This window comes from Betta splendens, chromosome 1, assembly GCF_900634795.4.
Source record: "Betta splendens chromosome 1, fBetSpl5.4, whole genome shotgun sequence".
Taxonomy (NCBI): Eukaryota; Metazoa; Chordata; class Actinopteri; order Anabantiformes; family Osphronemidae; genus Betta; species Betta splendens.
In genome coordinates this window covers 9,215,639-9,231,964 of record NC_040881.3, presented here as the reverse complement: position 1 = coordinate 9,231,964, position 16,326 = coordinate 9,215,639, and the positions used below count along the sequence as shown (strand labels likewise).

Genomic DNA, 16,326 nt, shown 5'->3' with positions numbered 1-16,326 from the left:
CTTTGGTATGTGGCCTGTCAGGAACGGGAGTCCACATTCCAGTGTGAATGACTCCACACCCAGCACCAGTACAGCATGTGACAGCTACTGGTTCTGTGCAGCTATTCTCCAGATCATGTTTAATTACAGTACTTGATACATTTGAGCCACTAATACAGTTCTGGGTACTAGCATCCAAATGCATTTGGTAGGTAAACGCCTTTTCTCGCCATCACTACGAGCATCATCGTTGACATTTGGCTATTTACAGCAACAGAGCCTGGGTATCATTGTGTTCTAATCCACTAAACTCCAGGGACAATAGGTAAATACACCTGAGACTCAGGTAACAAATGACACCTGCCCCCAGCTATGCTGTCCATCGCCCGTATCATCTCGTCACTTATTTACATATGATGATAGTCTTCCCATTGGCCAGCTGGCAGCCAAAGGGTGGAGTCGCACCTCACACCACTGACTCGTAAGCGAAGGGGAGTGTCCTCGGAAAGCTGCTCCCGTCAATGAGGGAGGCGGAGAAGGTTAAGGGTAGGGGTAAACAGAGGATGGATATTCCCCTGTCAGGTTACCAAACTGGGCATCAAATGGCCTGTTTGGTCTCTGCTTGACAACCTGTGGATGAAACCCTCTGCAGCAGGGAGGGGGGTGCACTGATACTGATACTTAGCTAATTAAAAATAAAAACAAAGATGCGGAGGAAACCGTGCAGGATCGACAGTACGAGTGAGAGGCATGATCTCTATTGTATCACCAGAGCACGCACCACAGGCCGCTCCACTAATATGTCATTTCACATTCCCGCTGAGCTGATGCCCACAGCATCCGATCAGTTTCAACATCCGGGAGGTGTTGATCTATTAGTAGAGAGTAGAGTAGAAACAGTACATTCCTAAAGTGATATTGTAGTGATCTCATCTGATCTGCCTGTCAGTCAGTCTAGGCAAGTTCACAAGCGTGTCTTTCATGTCAGAAAAAGTCAGCTAAAACATTTGATTTAGAAAATTACACACAGATAAAGCTTTTTGTATTGCTTCTATCAAAATACACATCATGGTTCCTCTTCAGCTAATCATTAATAATCATTTTGTTGCTGCTGTGCTTTATGGCACCAATAATATATTATTGATCTTCTGTTAATGCTAAGCTCTTGATTATGAATTATTTCTGTTTTTTTCTTCTGCACATTAATATAATGTTGACTAATACAGTTAAAGGAAGAACATACTTCCCTAAATCGCTACAGGGGTTGAATAGAATGAAAAGGAATTGGATCTGTAGACATGAAGCTGACACAGATGAATGAATGTCTCTTTGTTTCTACATGTAGGATCGCATGAAACATTCCTGGTGATGGTTTTATTATAAGAACGTTTTTTCCGTATCCTGAGATTGAAGTAAACTATAACTCTGAATTTAAATGTCTTAGATATTTGTTGATAGTCCATCCATCCATTTTCTACCACTTAGTCCCATGCGGGGTCGCGGGTGGTGCTGGAGCCTCTCCCAGCTCTTTACAAACAAACCTAGAGGTCGATCAATTGTTCAGCCTTTAATAAGAAAGTGTTTATTAAGTTCCACTGTGAACAATGACATCTCTGTTTTATCTAATACACTGTTACAGTCTAATGGTGTCTCATATCCGGTGAGAACGCATTTTAAGTGTGGGTCTCTCCCATTTATAGCACATACATGATGGTGTCTCGCTGGATAAACAGATAAGGGCGACCAAACCTATATGGACAAAGGGAGGCACACACTGGAAATGACTGATCTCCATCTGGCCCTCACAAGGCTCCATTAAGACAATATGTTGTCCTTAGTTACTAGAAGGAGGCACTGAGATGGGATGGTCTTTAAACCACAAAGAGGTTCAATAAGAATCTGCATCTCTCAAATCTCTCAGTTTGTCTTCTGGGAAATTGCAGCATCCGGCAGCATTGTTCTGGGTGGGATTATTAGACAGTATGAATCAGAGCAGGTCCTGCAAGATCTCTAGAGGTGTGGCCAAGACTTGGTTACCAGAAGGCTTCCCTCCTCAGTGCCACCTACAGATTCATTAAATCAAATTAGAACCTTTAGTTTGACGTACTGGCCTTTGTCCCTGTTTTAAAACTTTGGGTTTAGAACAAATTTATAACTGAACTGAAAATGTATATTTCTCTGTAGAAGAAAGAAATTAAAAGGAATAAAACTCCTATTTACAATTCATATACCGAATCAGTGGTTTATTTCTACATATTATGTGATGGAGGTCAAAGGTTTTTGTGAAACGTCAAAACAAAGATTTGTGTGTCTGTATCGCCCTCTAGTGGATAAACCGTGCAGCGCACCACCGCGTCCTCTCAGGTGAGTTGGTCAATGTTTCACCTGTGTGCCATGACGTCACAACAGCTTCAGGAAACGAACGCAGGGAAACGGTGGAGTCCGTGCTCGCTTCAGGCTTATTAGCGCGTTTAGTTTGCAAAGCGAAACCACGTGAAAGCCAGTAAAGACTCGGGACCCAAACTTTGAACGAACTCTTTCTCGAAGAACTCCCATGTTGTGCTGTTGTGGCGACAGTCACGATGTCTGCCTCCGCTATATTCGTCCTGGATCTGAAAGGGAAGGTAAGATGAGCTGTATTGACGCTGGTTAACGCTTATTGGTCCTGTCTTTTATCTGCGACGCATGTTAAAAACCTCAAATTCCCTTCTTCTTGTGTAGAGTTTTAACTGTTTACCCAGCAGTTAAACATTAATAGCGTTTGCGTCGTTATAAATTAATAACGACCAGGCGAGCCATTCATTGGCCTTTTTCCCCGTACTTCCGGATTGAACCTCTATCAGAATGAAGGCACGTCACAGGACGCACGGGTCACCGGAAGTGCCCAGCTGTGCTGCAGCAGCTGCATGCGCCTAACATGGGTCTGCCCAAAAACTGAACCACAGTCAACGTCTTCTATTCAGATAGAAACTGTAACCTGACGCTCGAGAGGTGTCACAGAGGGGCACAGGGTTTCAGATGCTCTGTGGAGCCTGAACAGCAGTGGCAATTAGACAGATCATTTGGTGTGACTTGCTATAACAGCTTATTGCTTTGGTTTGACCTCTTTTGCATTTTGTTGGAATCATATCAGATATTTTATATATATTTCATTTGCAGTACTTCTAGTTTTCCTGAGATGACTGTAATACATTAGCATGAACTCTAAAGTGCTCTAAATGTTCCCATACTGTAGCTCACCTGCTTCTTATTATCACTTCATCTCCTGCTTTGTATTGTAAATAGTTGGTAGTCAAGCCGTTAATCGTCCTGTTAGTGAACTGCATGAAAACGGTTCCTGCTTGGTAAGAACAATACTGTGACCCTTCTCTAGGACGTAGAGCTAAATGTTTCCTTGATAACAGCTCTTCTTCCAGATCAACTTTCTGGTACAGGTATTTAATTGTTCTCCCCACTCAGGTGCTGATTTGTCGGAACTACAAAGGCGACGTGGACATGGCAGAGGTTGACCACTTCATGCCTTTACTCATGCAACATGAGGAGGAAGGGCTTCTCTGTCCTGTCATATCACATGGTAATGTTCACTTCATGTGGATCAAACACAGCAACCTGTACCGTATCCTTGAGAAGCTAATGTCCAGATGTCCTGATGGTGACGTGTGGCCAAAAAGTCAAACCCCTTCTAACAGGATTTCATTAATTACACATTATTGCGAATTAAGTATTTTCTGTAAAATGTGGAGATGTGATTTTTATTCAGAGGTGTAGAAAGCTCCTTGACCCGACCTCTGCACAGTGGTGGCCACCACAAACAAGAACTCCAACGCTTCCCTGGTGTACTCGTTTCTCTACAAACTAGTTGAGGTGAGCGATGCATGAAGGGGTGGATTTTAATTGCCTGTTAAACAAAGTTGTATATTGAGCCTTTTTCATGTTATGGAGGATGTGTGATGCTGGTACTGGGCAGGTGTTCACAGAGTACTTCAAAGAGCTGGAGGAGGAGAGTATTCAGGATAATTTTGTGGTCGTCTATGAGCTGCTGGATGAACTCATGGACTTCGGATTCCCACAGACAACGGACAGCAAGATCCTACAAGAGTGAGATGCGCACACACACACACACACACACACACACACACACACACACACACACACACACACACACACACACAAATAATCACAGCAGGACATATGGTCTCGTCTCATTTATTGCAGATACATTACTCAGGAAGGTGCAAAGCTTGAGGTGGCCAAGTCCAAGGTGCCAACTACGGTTACCAACGCCGTCTCCTGGAGGTCAGAAGGTATTAAATACAAGAAGAACGAGGTCTTCATAGATGTCATCGAGTCCATCAACGTACTGGTGAGATTGGATGTTGATCTCTACCCTGTCTGTCACTTTTAGATTTATTAATAACGTGGACCATTAGTAGTGCGTTATTGGCGTTGTTAGTCTGTTGTTTCTAAGTTACACATGTACTAGGAGTCTCATTCTGTGTTTTTGTAGACGATCAATTATGTTTTTTCTGTGACACCCTCTGATGTACAGTATGTGTTTTTGCTCATTGTTTGGTTTTATTGATAAAAGTATTTGGTACTTTGTTCCAGTTTAAGAACCGCTCTGTGCTGTTTTGTATTTTAGGTGAACGCCAACGGCAGTGTGATGAGCAGTGACATCGTGGGCAGCATTAAGCTGAAGACCATGCTGTCAGGGATGCCTGAGCTACGGCTGGGCCTTAACGATCGCGTGCTTTTTGCCCTCAGTGGACGTACGTATGTCGTTTCCGTGTAAACGCATCTGTTTGTTTCTGAAGCCATTTTGCCTGGATATGTGGCAAGGGAAGCTGCTCTGCTTCCACTGATGTGGATCTCACTGACTGTGGTGCTTTGTGTTCAGGGGACAAGGGCAAGACAGTGATGATGGAGGATGTAAAGTTCCACCAGTGTGTCCGCCTGTCGCGTTTTGAGAGTGATCGAACAATCTCCTTCATTCCTCCAGACGGGGAGTCTGAACTCATGTCTTACCGCATTAATACCCATGTTAGTCTAACTCAGCACTAATTAATTACCTGTTATATTAATGCTCGTAATTAACATGTAATTATTACATTGATGGCCTGATGTATGATTTATGTACAGGTTAACAGTCAGGTAGTGAAACTCAGAAAGTTTAGTGAGGGTATAAACAAAGACGTTTAATTTATGTGTACTCCATGAAACTTAATCACATGCAAAAGGAAAGTCAAATAGCATTTCCACATTGTTGCATATCTTCCAGGTCAAACCTCTCATATGGATCGAATCCATCATAGAGAAATTCTCTCACAGCAGAGTGGAAATCATGGTTAAGGTACTGCTTTTTACACTGCGCTTTCATAAAAAGTCTGTGCCACATGAACAATACAATATTTATAGCAATAAAACCCCAATGTTAGAGAAATATTTTTATTTTTGCTCCCATTTTAGTACAAATTGCTGCTTTGCCAAGAAATCCTGTTGTGTTTTGTTGTATTTTAGGCAAAGGGGCAGTTTAAAAAGCAGTCTGTGGCAAACAACGTGGAGGTAAGAGTCCCGGTCCCCAGTGATGCCGACTCACCCAAGTTTAAAACCAGCACGGGAAACGCAAAATATGTGCCTGAGAAAAATCTGGTGGTTTGGACCATTAAGTCTTTCCCTGTAAGAGATTTTAATCTATTTTACAGCTTTTAAAAAACTAATCATGCATTTAAGGTAACTCTCACTGTGTCTTTGTCTCGCTGTAACTTTATTTGTTCTTATTCGTCGATCCAGGGAGGTAAGGAGTTTCTGATGAGGGCTCATTTTGGTCTGCCTAGTGTGGAAAATGATGAGGCAGAAGGCAAACCTCCCATCACAGTCAAATTTGAAATTCCATACTTCACAGTGTCAGGAATACAGGTATGTGTGCAAATACACGTTTGGATTTGTGTGTTCTACTATCACGACAAGCAAAATAATAATACACATCAAATCTTTTTCAGAGAGCATAATATATCTTATTTATATTAAAATAAACAATGCTTTAAACACTGAGCGAGGAGTCTGGGCATGGCGTCTGGCTTATAGACAGTGGAGAATCAAGTCAGGTCCTGCCAGGGGATTCTGGGAAACTAGATTTAATTTGAGTTGATGTTTCTTGCCTCAACGTGTTGTGTCTTTTCATCTGTGTCTTTCGCCAGGTGCGATATATGAAGATCATAGAAAAAAGTGGTTACCAGGCCTTACCCTGGGTCCGCTACATAACTCAGAGTGGAGGTACACTAATGATTTGTAATTACACCTATAATAAATATACTGTTCCTAGGACATACTGTAAGTAACCACTTCGTAGAAATTAAATACTTCTGCTTATATTAATGTTTTTTTAGATTACCAACTGAGGACTAATGTGTAAAGCCTGGGACTATGGCGTATTCCTCACTTCAGAGGAGCATCAATGATCACTTTACCTTGACTGAAACTGTATCTTTAAAATTTCACCTGTTGCTAATCTTGTTTTATGAAAGCTGCCTGCAGTTTTCTGCAGCAATTTTAATATTTCCACCAAATATTTAAGTACTTACTGTTATAAAAACTATACCTTTAAACTATTTATGAGGGGTCTTTGTCTTTTTCTTGTTGTTCTGTTTGCGCCGTTATATGAATGCAGTTGTGGTCTTCGAGTTGCTTTAAAGTGTTGTGTAATCATTGTTACTAAATTCCGCCTAAAATTAAAAACTCGCGCCCGCCTTTTATCCATGTCCGCCTCTGGAGAAACACAACCGCAGAAATGTGAATGAACTGCCTTTGAAGACATCAACGTATACGAATCGCCCGCTTTCTTCGCTCCGCGTTGTGATTGGTGGACTGTCGTTGGTGCCTCAGTGATGGCGTAGTAACGGAGTTGTGACCCCTCCCTTTCTACCAAATATGGAAGAGCGTCACACTCGGGTCGAACTGTGATTGGTCAGCGTGTGATCTTCCCAAATGTTTGTAAATTGTAGTCAGGAGACGTCGCTGTGTAGATGTCAGCGCGCAAATGTATTTTTTAATGTTGATAAACATTCCCTCGTTGGTTTTTATTTAAAAATTACTTCACTAACGACACAGTGGGACCGAAGAGCTTGGCGACGCCGTGGCACGTGACGAACAGAACAAGGTACGCGTGAAGTTTATGATTTGTTCCCCTTGCGGTGCTAGCTGTTAGCCTGCATGCTAATTATTTGTGGCAGTACCTTGGCTGCACGTACGACTTGTAAAAACGACACGGCGTGACATCAGCTCAGCGCCGTCAGATAACACGGAATCAACGGTAAACGGGCCAACGTAGGCTACGTTAGCCGGACTCCGTAGCAGCTAGCTCGTGCTCTTCTTCAGAGCCCACCGTCTATTTATTGTCATCACGAGGATCGCGTGTGGTGGGTTTGGGTGTGGTTAAACTGTTGTGCGCCTCCTGAACAGGTAGAGACATAAACTAGGATGGTTCTCAGTCAGATGGACGCCGGGAAAGCATTGACGGCGGCAGCAGCCAAAGGAAACACTGGCGAGGTGCTGAGGATCCTGGAGGAATGTAGAGTACATCCTGATACTCTCAATGAATTTGGCAGGACTGGTCTACAAGTAAGAACCGCTTGACAAGAATTTATCTGTTAACGACGTATCCCATTGTTATATATAATGGCTATATATATATATATATATATATATATATATATATATATATATATATATATATATATATATATATATATATATATAAAGAAATGAATTAATTGTACATAAATAGTTTAATAATTTACTAGGCTACATCTGGCAGTGTCCAGTGTTCGTTCTTCTTCCTTTTATAAATATTTTTTAAAGAGAGGAACAATGGCTCAAATGCTGCTCTTGTCAGTTACTCACACTTAAATGGAGTAATCTAATGATTCATTTGCATAAAACTCTGGTATTTCACAGTAAAATAAAAAGTGTGATAAAGGAAATCGTCACTGGAGCCAATTATATTTGCAATTTCTGCTTTACTACATAGTAATATATCTAGGTCTGACCACGGTTTAACTTTTAAATTCAATTTAATAAAGTAACTGTGAGCTTGCAAAATATTTAACAAAAAAATCACCCTAACTTAAGGATGACAAACAAAATTGTATAAAGATATTTTTTTACATTATTTAACATTTGTGCATTTTTGACACTGACACTGATATTCCAGTAAGTCTCACTTTTTGGAACTGACTTCTGTAACTAAAACGAAAGATTAATGATGGATGACGAAATAATCATGGGTCAATTTTGTGTCAATCCTCATTGCATTGCAATGCAATGCAATGAGGATTGAGGATTGATTGAATGCATCTGCAAAAAAAGTTTTGTGCCAGTTACACACAGGTGTTGAGTTTACTCTTTTTTTTCTCCTCTAACATTTTCTGCAGGTGATGATGATGGGGAACTCTAAAGTTGCCACTTTGCTGTTGGAAAAAGGAGCCGACCCCAACGTTCAAGACAAACAGGGTATAACGCCTCTCCATGATGCAGCCCGTACCGGGTTCCTGGACACTGTGCAGGTTCTGGTGGAGTACGGTGCTCTAGTGAACATGCCAGACCACAATGGGGCCCTGCCTATACACATTGCCATCCGGGAAGGTCACCGGGATGTTGTGGAGTTCCTGGCACCACGTTCCGATCTGAAGCACACCAACATCCACGGCCAAACTGCAATAGACGTGGCCCGATCCTCTCGTGTGCCTAATATGATTGACTTGCTTTTTGCTCATATTCATAGCTAGTCCAAATCTAGGTGCTGGTTGACTCATGGAAAACCCAACCTCATACTTCTTTTGCGTGGAACCTGGTGACTTGAATTCATTGCTGTGTAAAGGATTATTATTTTTTTGTTTAAAGGGGCTCAGCATTAATATGTGATACAGGACATATTGTCTCGGCAGCTTATTTTCTGTGTATAGGTGGCTTCATACAGTAGCCACCTCCTTTTCTTTTGCACAGTGCAGTTTAAGCACCTTATCATTTATCTGTTTTCCCTATGAATTGGGAGTGCACATCTGTAGATAGTTTCCCCTCAGTGTTGTGTAATTATTACATTTCCACTGTGTAAGAATTGTAACAGTTGATACAACGTATGTGTTTTTAAATATTTACAAACCTTGGTGCACCCTGATTGCTTTGCATAGTTTTTTGTTTAAATTAGAGGAATCTAGACTTTGAATTTACTCTTATTTATTGTTGGAATAGGACTGAATATTTCTGTGACTTTGTAAAGAGTGACATTTATTGTGATTTGTTGAAATGTTATTTATACTTTTAAAACTAAAGTGAACTTAATAACTTTACTATTTGAATATGAAATCACACAATAAAGTGTTGAAACTGGAGTGTTTCATGCATTATACAGCATTTAGCAATGTGTAGACAGCAACAATGATTTCAGCGGTGCAGCTGCAGAGAACATCATGAGCTTTATTTGTTTCCCGGATATTTAGTTGATATTACATATGAACTTCACACTTCAAATGTTTTGGAAAACTTAGACACAGCATATATGCAGTAATTTTCAGGGTTGAGTTCCCAACCTGGGGTTAATCATGACGAGGTAAGTAAAACTCTTTTAGGGACGTTTGGTTCAGTTTTAAGATGACATAAACATCTTCTGGTCTTAGAACTTCCTGTTAAGGATCTTATTTTAAAGGGAAATAATGCTTAATTTTTTGGGACAAAGTTTATACAAACCTTTTACCCATGACCAAATCAAAGATAAAGAGTAATTTCAGCACAAATAAACTCTTTACCAATGACCTGCTGTTTTTAGACAAAGCATGAAGCTGTGTGTGAGTACATACAGTAAACCTTGGCGTACTCAGCACCTTGTGAAGGTGATTCATCAAGGACATTTATAATAACAGCATACTGGAACGCACTCCCGAGTGAAAAACCTCCCAAAGGTCACACAGATAAGTGAATTAATGAATGAGGGCCCTGTTTTGTTGAAGCTTGAAGGCAACAGGGCCACGGTTTGCTGATGTTTGTGCTCTGGGCTCTTAGAACACAATGGGCGTTTTGTTTGCTTGTTTGCCACAGGCCAAGTTCACCAGTCGAGGGACGCGATACAGTTGAGCCACTGTGTCGTCAGGCCGCTGGGCAGGTGTCACAGAGAACCATGCACATATATTACAGAGCAATACAGAACGTGTGGAAATCTGGCTCCGTGTACAGTATAATTCTGTGTATTAGTATACCTGAGTACACATTTGTAGTTATTTTCACAAAGAAAATACTGCATTTTTACAACCCTGCCTTCATTTACCAGCTTTCTTGGTAATTTATTTACTCAGAAATTATCAGTTTGTTTTGTCAGTTGTAACTGGCTATAGCTACAACACTAACATGCTACATAGACTCACCTTTGAATATCATATAACAAAATATATCTCATATCATTATTTAGAGAAAAACTTTGCAGTTGCTTTGACTCAAGATTTAAAATGAGTGATCTTTTTGAATAGAAGTAAGTAATCTGAATACTGCACATCTTCGAGTATTGATACAACATTCTAAAGTTGCACAGTCCTACACTTGGAAATGCACAATCCAAACACAACATTTGACTCTTAAAGAAAGTAGAATAAAAGTAGAATAGAGACACTCATTTTCTCAGCCATACTTTGCCAACTTTTTGGGGTTTTGAAACAGCAGCTCCCTTATCCACTCCCTTATCTTGTGTAATATAGACTCCCTGCTATGAATAATACCACATACAGTAGATGCAGCCACTAGTTAGAGGTCCCTGGAGGGTGTGCTGCTAAATGTGCAAATACTCCCTCTACAAACACTGTTGCGCGTTGTTTGTTCTGCAGGCTGGGAGAGATACTCTATGGTAAAAGTCTGCAAGTGGCAAGAAACAGTGGGAGCAGTAGTAGTGTCAGCCTCCACCTTCACCTCCTTCACACGTATTCACAGATGTGAGGAAACACATGGTGACGCCGACGATGACCGAACATAAGGCGTGAGTCAAAAGACAGACGGGAGAGCTTGTGTTCCTCTTAGGGATGAGGCAACATTAACACAGCCACCAAACCATTTGCATATATGCGGTGACAGGACAACAGATCACAGTGCGTGTTCACGGGAAGTGGGAGAGAAGCAGACGACACAGAAGAAGTGACAGACACTACACCTTCCTACGATGCCGTCACCGCTCCTTTAGATCTGGATCCACTGCTTCGATACCTTATTTATGTAATGGACTTAAAATGCACAACAATAAACAAACTATAAAATAAACTTTAATTGTATCAGGATGTTCCAGTTTGTACAGTATCCTTCTCTGTAAATTGTTTCACACGGGCTAAACAAAAAAAGGACTCACTCACTCACTTGTACTTACATCAAAGTGAGGACCTCCATTGACAGGCCCCTTACCCCTAACCATCACAACTAAAGGCAGACGTCTAACTTTTGCTCTAATCAGAACCAAAACTCAATTCTAACCTCAGCCCTAAAATCACATCCTAACCCTCAAACAGGCCTTCAAATAAGTGACTGGCCAAAATGTCCTCACTTTGGTAGGGAAATACACACACACACACACACACACACACACACACACACACACACACACACACACACACACACACACACACACACACACACACACACACACACACACAGCTTGCAGTGACTCACCATACCTTTATAAACTGTCTGCACACACTGTATCATACTCTCAGAGGTAGTTCACAGTACGTCACAGTTTGACTCAGCAGTTTCCAGAATTCTTAACCTGCAGCCTCTCCTTCTTATTGTTTACTCACTCACAAACCGGCTGCTCACTGATCTCCCACCGTCGGACAGAAAATTTTCCACAGTCCAGTCTTTGTGTCTTCTTATGGTTGTGATTGAATTGCACATCGGGTTTGTGGGAGGTGTGAGGCAGCTTGGGCAGGTCCCCGTGTGCTTGAATATTACTGAGGTATGTCTGTAAACTGACATGATCCCATGTTGGAGCCACGCAAGTCAGGACACGACGGTCAAACACGCTGCAGGTCAAACCAACGTGGAAGCTCTGACTAGTGTGCAAGTTTGCCATTTTTGAGACAGATGTGGGATCAGAGGATGTTTCAGAGGGGGGTGATAACAGAAAAATAACTATTGCAACTAAAATACAGCAAACTCTTTAAGTTTCTTTATGTTTTGCACTGAGAGTCTTCGTGATATGACCCTTATCCCATAATAATCCCCTCTATGAGTTCAGTCTCTTCCTCTTCCATTTGTCAGTGTCGGTAATCAGAGGAATGAACAGCTATTATCCTGCTAGAGAAACGCCTTTTCTTCCACCTGCTTGATGCCTGAAAGGAAGCAACATGAGCCGCTGGACACAGCGCAGACACAAATACAGGAACTGTTGAATGGTTGACCCTGTATTTACAATAATGATTTTAAAAACATGAAAACCTGTATTATACGCTGTTTCCATTACCCTGTGATGTGCTTCAGTAACTCAACTGCATAATAAACCACTTTTGTAAGTATTTATTCTGTAACGTTACCTTCTAACGTGACTTATTTAAGATATGTAACAAAATGCATAAAAACATACAAATAAATGTGTCACTCACCAACAGTTTGGAGTGTTTGCCTTTTTTTATGCTGAGCTCTGCACTATTAAAGATTCACACTAATGGCATGAATCAATATTCACCCCCCACGCTACAAGGAGTCCATTACTGTTGGACCTCAGTCATTAGTCAGCCTGCGTTGAACGTGTGCTGGCAGCAGGTCCACCAGACTCTCCTCCACCACCAACCCGCTGCGAGTCAGGTGGGAACAGTTCCCTATCTCAGGCGGCAGGGACCCCAGGCGGTTCCCCTTGATCTCCAGCCGGGCCAGTCGGGTCAGGTTGGCCACTTTGGCGCTGAGGGCGGACAGACAGTTGTTTCCGAGGAGCAGCGTGGTCAGTCTTTTGCACGAGAACAGCTCCTCCGGCAGCGTCTCCAGCGAGTTGAACGCCGCGGAGAAGAACTGCAGCCCCTGCAGGATCCCCACCTCGGGCGGCAGGCAGCCCAGCTGGTTGTGGGAGACGTCCAGGTGCCTCAGCTTGGTGCAGTAGAACAGTCTGGCGGGCAGCTTCCGCAGCCTGTTCCAGCTGACGTCCAGCCTCTCCATGGAGCGCAGCTTGCTAATGTGATCTGGAACGTAGGTGATTCTGTTGTGCCACAGCCGCAGCGTCACCAGGCGCCGGCAGTGCTGCAAACTCAGGATCTCCTCCACGGTGGCGAGCTTGTTCTCCTTCAGGTCCAGCTCCTGCAGGTTGCTCAGGCTGAAGACGGCGCTCGGGATGCGCTCCAGCCCGCAGCCCAGCAGCGCCAGCGACTCGAGGCCGGCCAGCTTCTTCAGGCCGCTGAAGCCCTGCAGCTTGACGCCGTCGTTGTGGACGCACAGGCGCTGCAGGCGCGGCGCCGAGTCCCCGATGGCGGGCGGGATCTTCGTGAGGCCCGAGTGGAGGCTGAGGACCCTCAGAGCTCGGAGCTCCCGCAGGGAGTCCAGCGTGGTGCTTCTGGACGCCTCGTTGGTTAAAGGGCCCTTCAGGTGCAGCTCCTCCAGGCCGTGCAGGACGTACATCCACACGGGCACCTCCTCCGGGCGTTCAAACGACACGTGAAGCACCCTGAGGTGCTCCTTGAAGTGTACGAGGGCCGGCAGCTGGAGCTTTGCAGGGCAGTAGAGCAGCGACAGCTCCTGCAGGGAGGTCAGCCTCACCACACTGGGGGGAATGGTCACATTCTTCACCTGCTCCAGCTTGAGGGACTCCACCTCGGGGACGTCGAAGACGGTGTCCGGGAGCCCCGGCAGCGTCAGCAGGTGCAGCTCCAGCTTGTCCCGGGCGTTCCGGCCCAGGCGGGCGCGCAGCTTCCGCGCGCTCCACTCGTGGTTGAGGTTGAGCTGGCTGAGGCGACTCTCGCTCACCTCGGAGAGGAACACGGCGAAGCGCTTCGAGTAGAGCGCGTCGTAGCGGTCCACCAGGTGCAGCAGGAAGGCGAAGTCGTTCTTGACGTCGGGGATGTCGCCGATGCCCGTCTCCAGCCGGACGTGCTCGAAGGAGTAGGCCTTGAGGGGCCGGTGGAACAGCCAATAGAGGGCGTAGATGCACAGGAGCCCGTAGACGCCCACGAGGCAGATGTAGCAGTATGAAAGCTTGGAGAACAGATGGGCCTTGTTGTTATTACAGCAGTATATATCAAAACCAGTCAGCTCTGGGGGAACGTAGCAGCGGACTACTATCTCGATGTTTGCTACCAGGACTCCAGTGTAGACAATAATTATGAGAAACTTCACCACTTTCAGGGAGGTTTGGAGCACGTACATGAAATACAAGACGTCTGCCTCCTCTACGTGGGTTCTGAACTTCTTGACCTTCTCAAACAGAGCTTTGGCCTGTTCCCCTTCCTTCTTATCCAAGGCGGTGAGCGCCGACTCCAGCTCGGGGTAGCTCTTTTCCGGATCGGACCTGAGCGGGGACACGGCTCCCGCGGCCTCCTCTTCATCCTCTTGCGGCTCTGCGGCACCGTTGGAGGCCGCCGTCCTCCTCCAGGTCACCAGCCTCTCCTCCCGCCTCTCCTCGGAGACCTCGCTCAGGGCCCTCGTGGTCCAGGGCGAGTCGAAGCACTTGCCGAGGATGGTGAGAAAGATGTCGATTTTGGAGGAGGTGCCGGGGAACTTGAACCAGAAGTTGCTCGCCATCATGAAGATCATGGAGTGAATCACGACGAGGTAGGGGAAGTACTTGGCGTACCAGTGGACGAACCGCTCGTAGCAGTAGTGGTTGACGAACACGTACTGGTGGATGTCCAGCTTGTTGCTGCGGCCGAACGCCTCCTGGATGACGGGCTCCTCGGGTCGGCTGAGCGCGCGCTGCCCCGTTTCGTTCTCCCTGTACGTCCGGAGGTAGCTGCAGTCGATGGCCGCCGGCGTGGGGCTGGTGAAGGGAGTGGGCAGGCAGGCGATCTTCTCCTGGGTGAGCTGAGAACAGGGAGGATAACCAGTCAAAATGTATCATAAGGACAATATAAAGCCAGTAATACCAATCTACTGTATACTTCGCCCTGGTCTCGGTCTACAGAGGTGCACCCAAAACAAGCCGTAAGAGTTATTTCGCATCAATTTCATTTGCTTTTATTCTGTTCCATTTTAAAATGACACAGAAATGAGAGTCAGACCCATAAAGCAACAAGTTTGTGATCTAAATCTGCACTAAGTGGGACGGGACACTCCTGTTCATTCATTTACATTGTCACATTCAGATACCGTATGACCGGCTGCACCATGAGCCAGCGGACGGTGACAAAACACCCACAAATGGTTCCAGGATGTTGGGATCGGTAATAATCACGTGGCTAAACAAGCTACATTTAAGGATTTAGGAGGACATAATCCCAAAGTGGCGCCTCACCTGCAAGGTGCAGCCAAACACTCCGATCATGAGCATGGCGATGCACAGGTACTCTGAGAACACGTCCCACCACGGCTTCAGCAGGCGGTACTTGGTGTTCTGCTCGGACCCAAAGTGTCGGAATTCACCCACCGGGATCATCGCGGCTGCGGAGAGTGAGGCCGAAGGAGACGGAGCTCAGCCTCTGGAGAAGAGCGTGTCAAAGGGTTTAAAGTTGTACAACGCCGACGGAAAGGTTTTAAAAAGTGCTGGACGGGAATGAATGAACGGTCGGAAGCGGTTCAACTAGTTTGGTGACAAGATCTGAAAAACACGTATTCACGCTGACGAGGTTAATAAAAAAAACAAAAACTTTTTTTTTTATTTACATCCAAATTTATCTGTCAACAATTCTAGTGTCCGGACACGCGTAAACAAACAAAACACTGCATCGCACTTTTTAGTCTTTCATTCTTTCTATATCACTTCATGACAGAGACTGGATCTAATCACTGTAAAAAAAACAACACAGACCCGTTGATAACTTTAAGTTGTCGTCTTCGGTTCGTGTCCAGAGCGTCAGCGTACAAGAACCGAGCCGCATTCAGCTTCTGACCCGTACCTTTGACTCACCTGCCCTCAGGGAGGATCCCTAATGACCACACGGAGCGTGCTTCTAGTGGTTTGAAGAGCCGCACACCGGCGTCAAGTACGCAACAGTGTACATATCCGGCTGAGATTTTCAAAATAAATCAACCATCAGCGACCCCGTTACCGCTGTACGACGGAAACTAACTAGTAAATAATATACATAAAAGGACAATAGCCTCTGCAGTCAATAAACAAAACTTACCTATTCTTCATTTAGTTGCAATTCTGCACGACTAAATATAATTGTTTTTCTTGCTTGA

The 16,326-nt window shown here is 44.4% G+C and overlaps 3 protein-coding genes across 8 annotated transcripts; 2 read left to right on the top strand and 1 right to left on the bottom strand.

Moving 5' to 3' along the window:
- Window positions 1–2,383: 2,383 nt before the first annotated feature.
- ap1m2 (adaptor related protein complex 1 subunit mu 2) lies at window positions 2,384–6,589 on the top strand. Its single transcript, XM_029158991.3, has 12 exons — window positions 2,384–2,603; window positions 3,439–3,595; window positions 3,776–3,843; window positions 3,947–4,077; window positions 4,195–4,342; window positions 4,622–4,748; window positions 4,877–5,019; window positions 5,258–5,329; window positions 5,497–5,655; window positions 5,770–5,895; window positions 6,177–6,252; window positions 6,366–6,589. The coding sequence occupies exons 1-12, from the start codon at window positions 2,562–2,564 to the stop codon at window positions 6,389–6,391; spliced, it is 1,275 nt and encodes a 424-aa protein (XP_029014824.1). The 5' UTR covers window positions 2,384–2,561; the 3' UTR covers window positions 6,392–6,589.
- Window positions 6,590–6,735: 146 nt separating this feature from the next.
- Window positions 6,736–9,365, top strand: cdkn2d (cyclin-dependent kinase inhibitor 2D (p19, inhibits CDK4)). Its single transcript, XM_029159004.3, has 3 exons — window positions 6,736–7,135; window positions 7,438–7,596; window positions 8,409–9,365. The coding sequence occupies exons 2-3, from the start codon at window positions 7,456–7,458 to the stop codon at window positions 8,760–8,762; spliced, it is 495 nt and encodes a 164-aa protein (XP_029014837.1). The 5' UTR covers window positions 6,736–7,135; window positions 7,438–7,455; the 3' UTR covers window positions 8,763–9,365.
- Window positions 9,366–12,504: 3,139 nt separating this feature from the next.
- Window positions 12,505–16,223, bottom strand: si:zfos-323e3.4 (volume-regulated anion channel subunit LRRC8E). Of its 6 annotated transcripts, none has more exons than XM_029161235.3 (3): window positions 16,038–16,223; window positions 15,437–15,582; window positions 12,505–15,006 (listed from the first exon to the last, which is right to left on the bottom strand). In XM_029161235.3, the coding sequence occupies exons 2-3, from the start codon at window positions 15,575–15,577 to the stop codon at window positions 12,724–12,726; spliced, it is 2,424 nt and encodes an 807-aa protein (XP_029017068.1). In that variant the 5' UTR covers window positions 15,578–15,582; window positions 16,038–16,223; the 3' UTR covers window positions 12,505–12,723. The 6 variants fall into 6 exon arrangements, with proteins under 6 accessions (XP_029017068.1, XP_029017077.1, XP_029017059.1 ...); XM_029161244.3 differs by having other exon boundaries at window positions 16,049–16,223; XM_029161226.3 differs by having other exon boundaries at window positions 15,437–15,620; window positions 16,038–16,219.
- Between the last annotated feature and the right edge of the window lie 103 nt (window positions 16,224–16,326).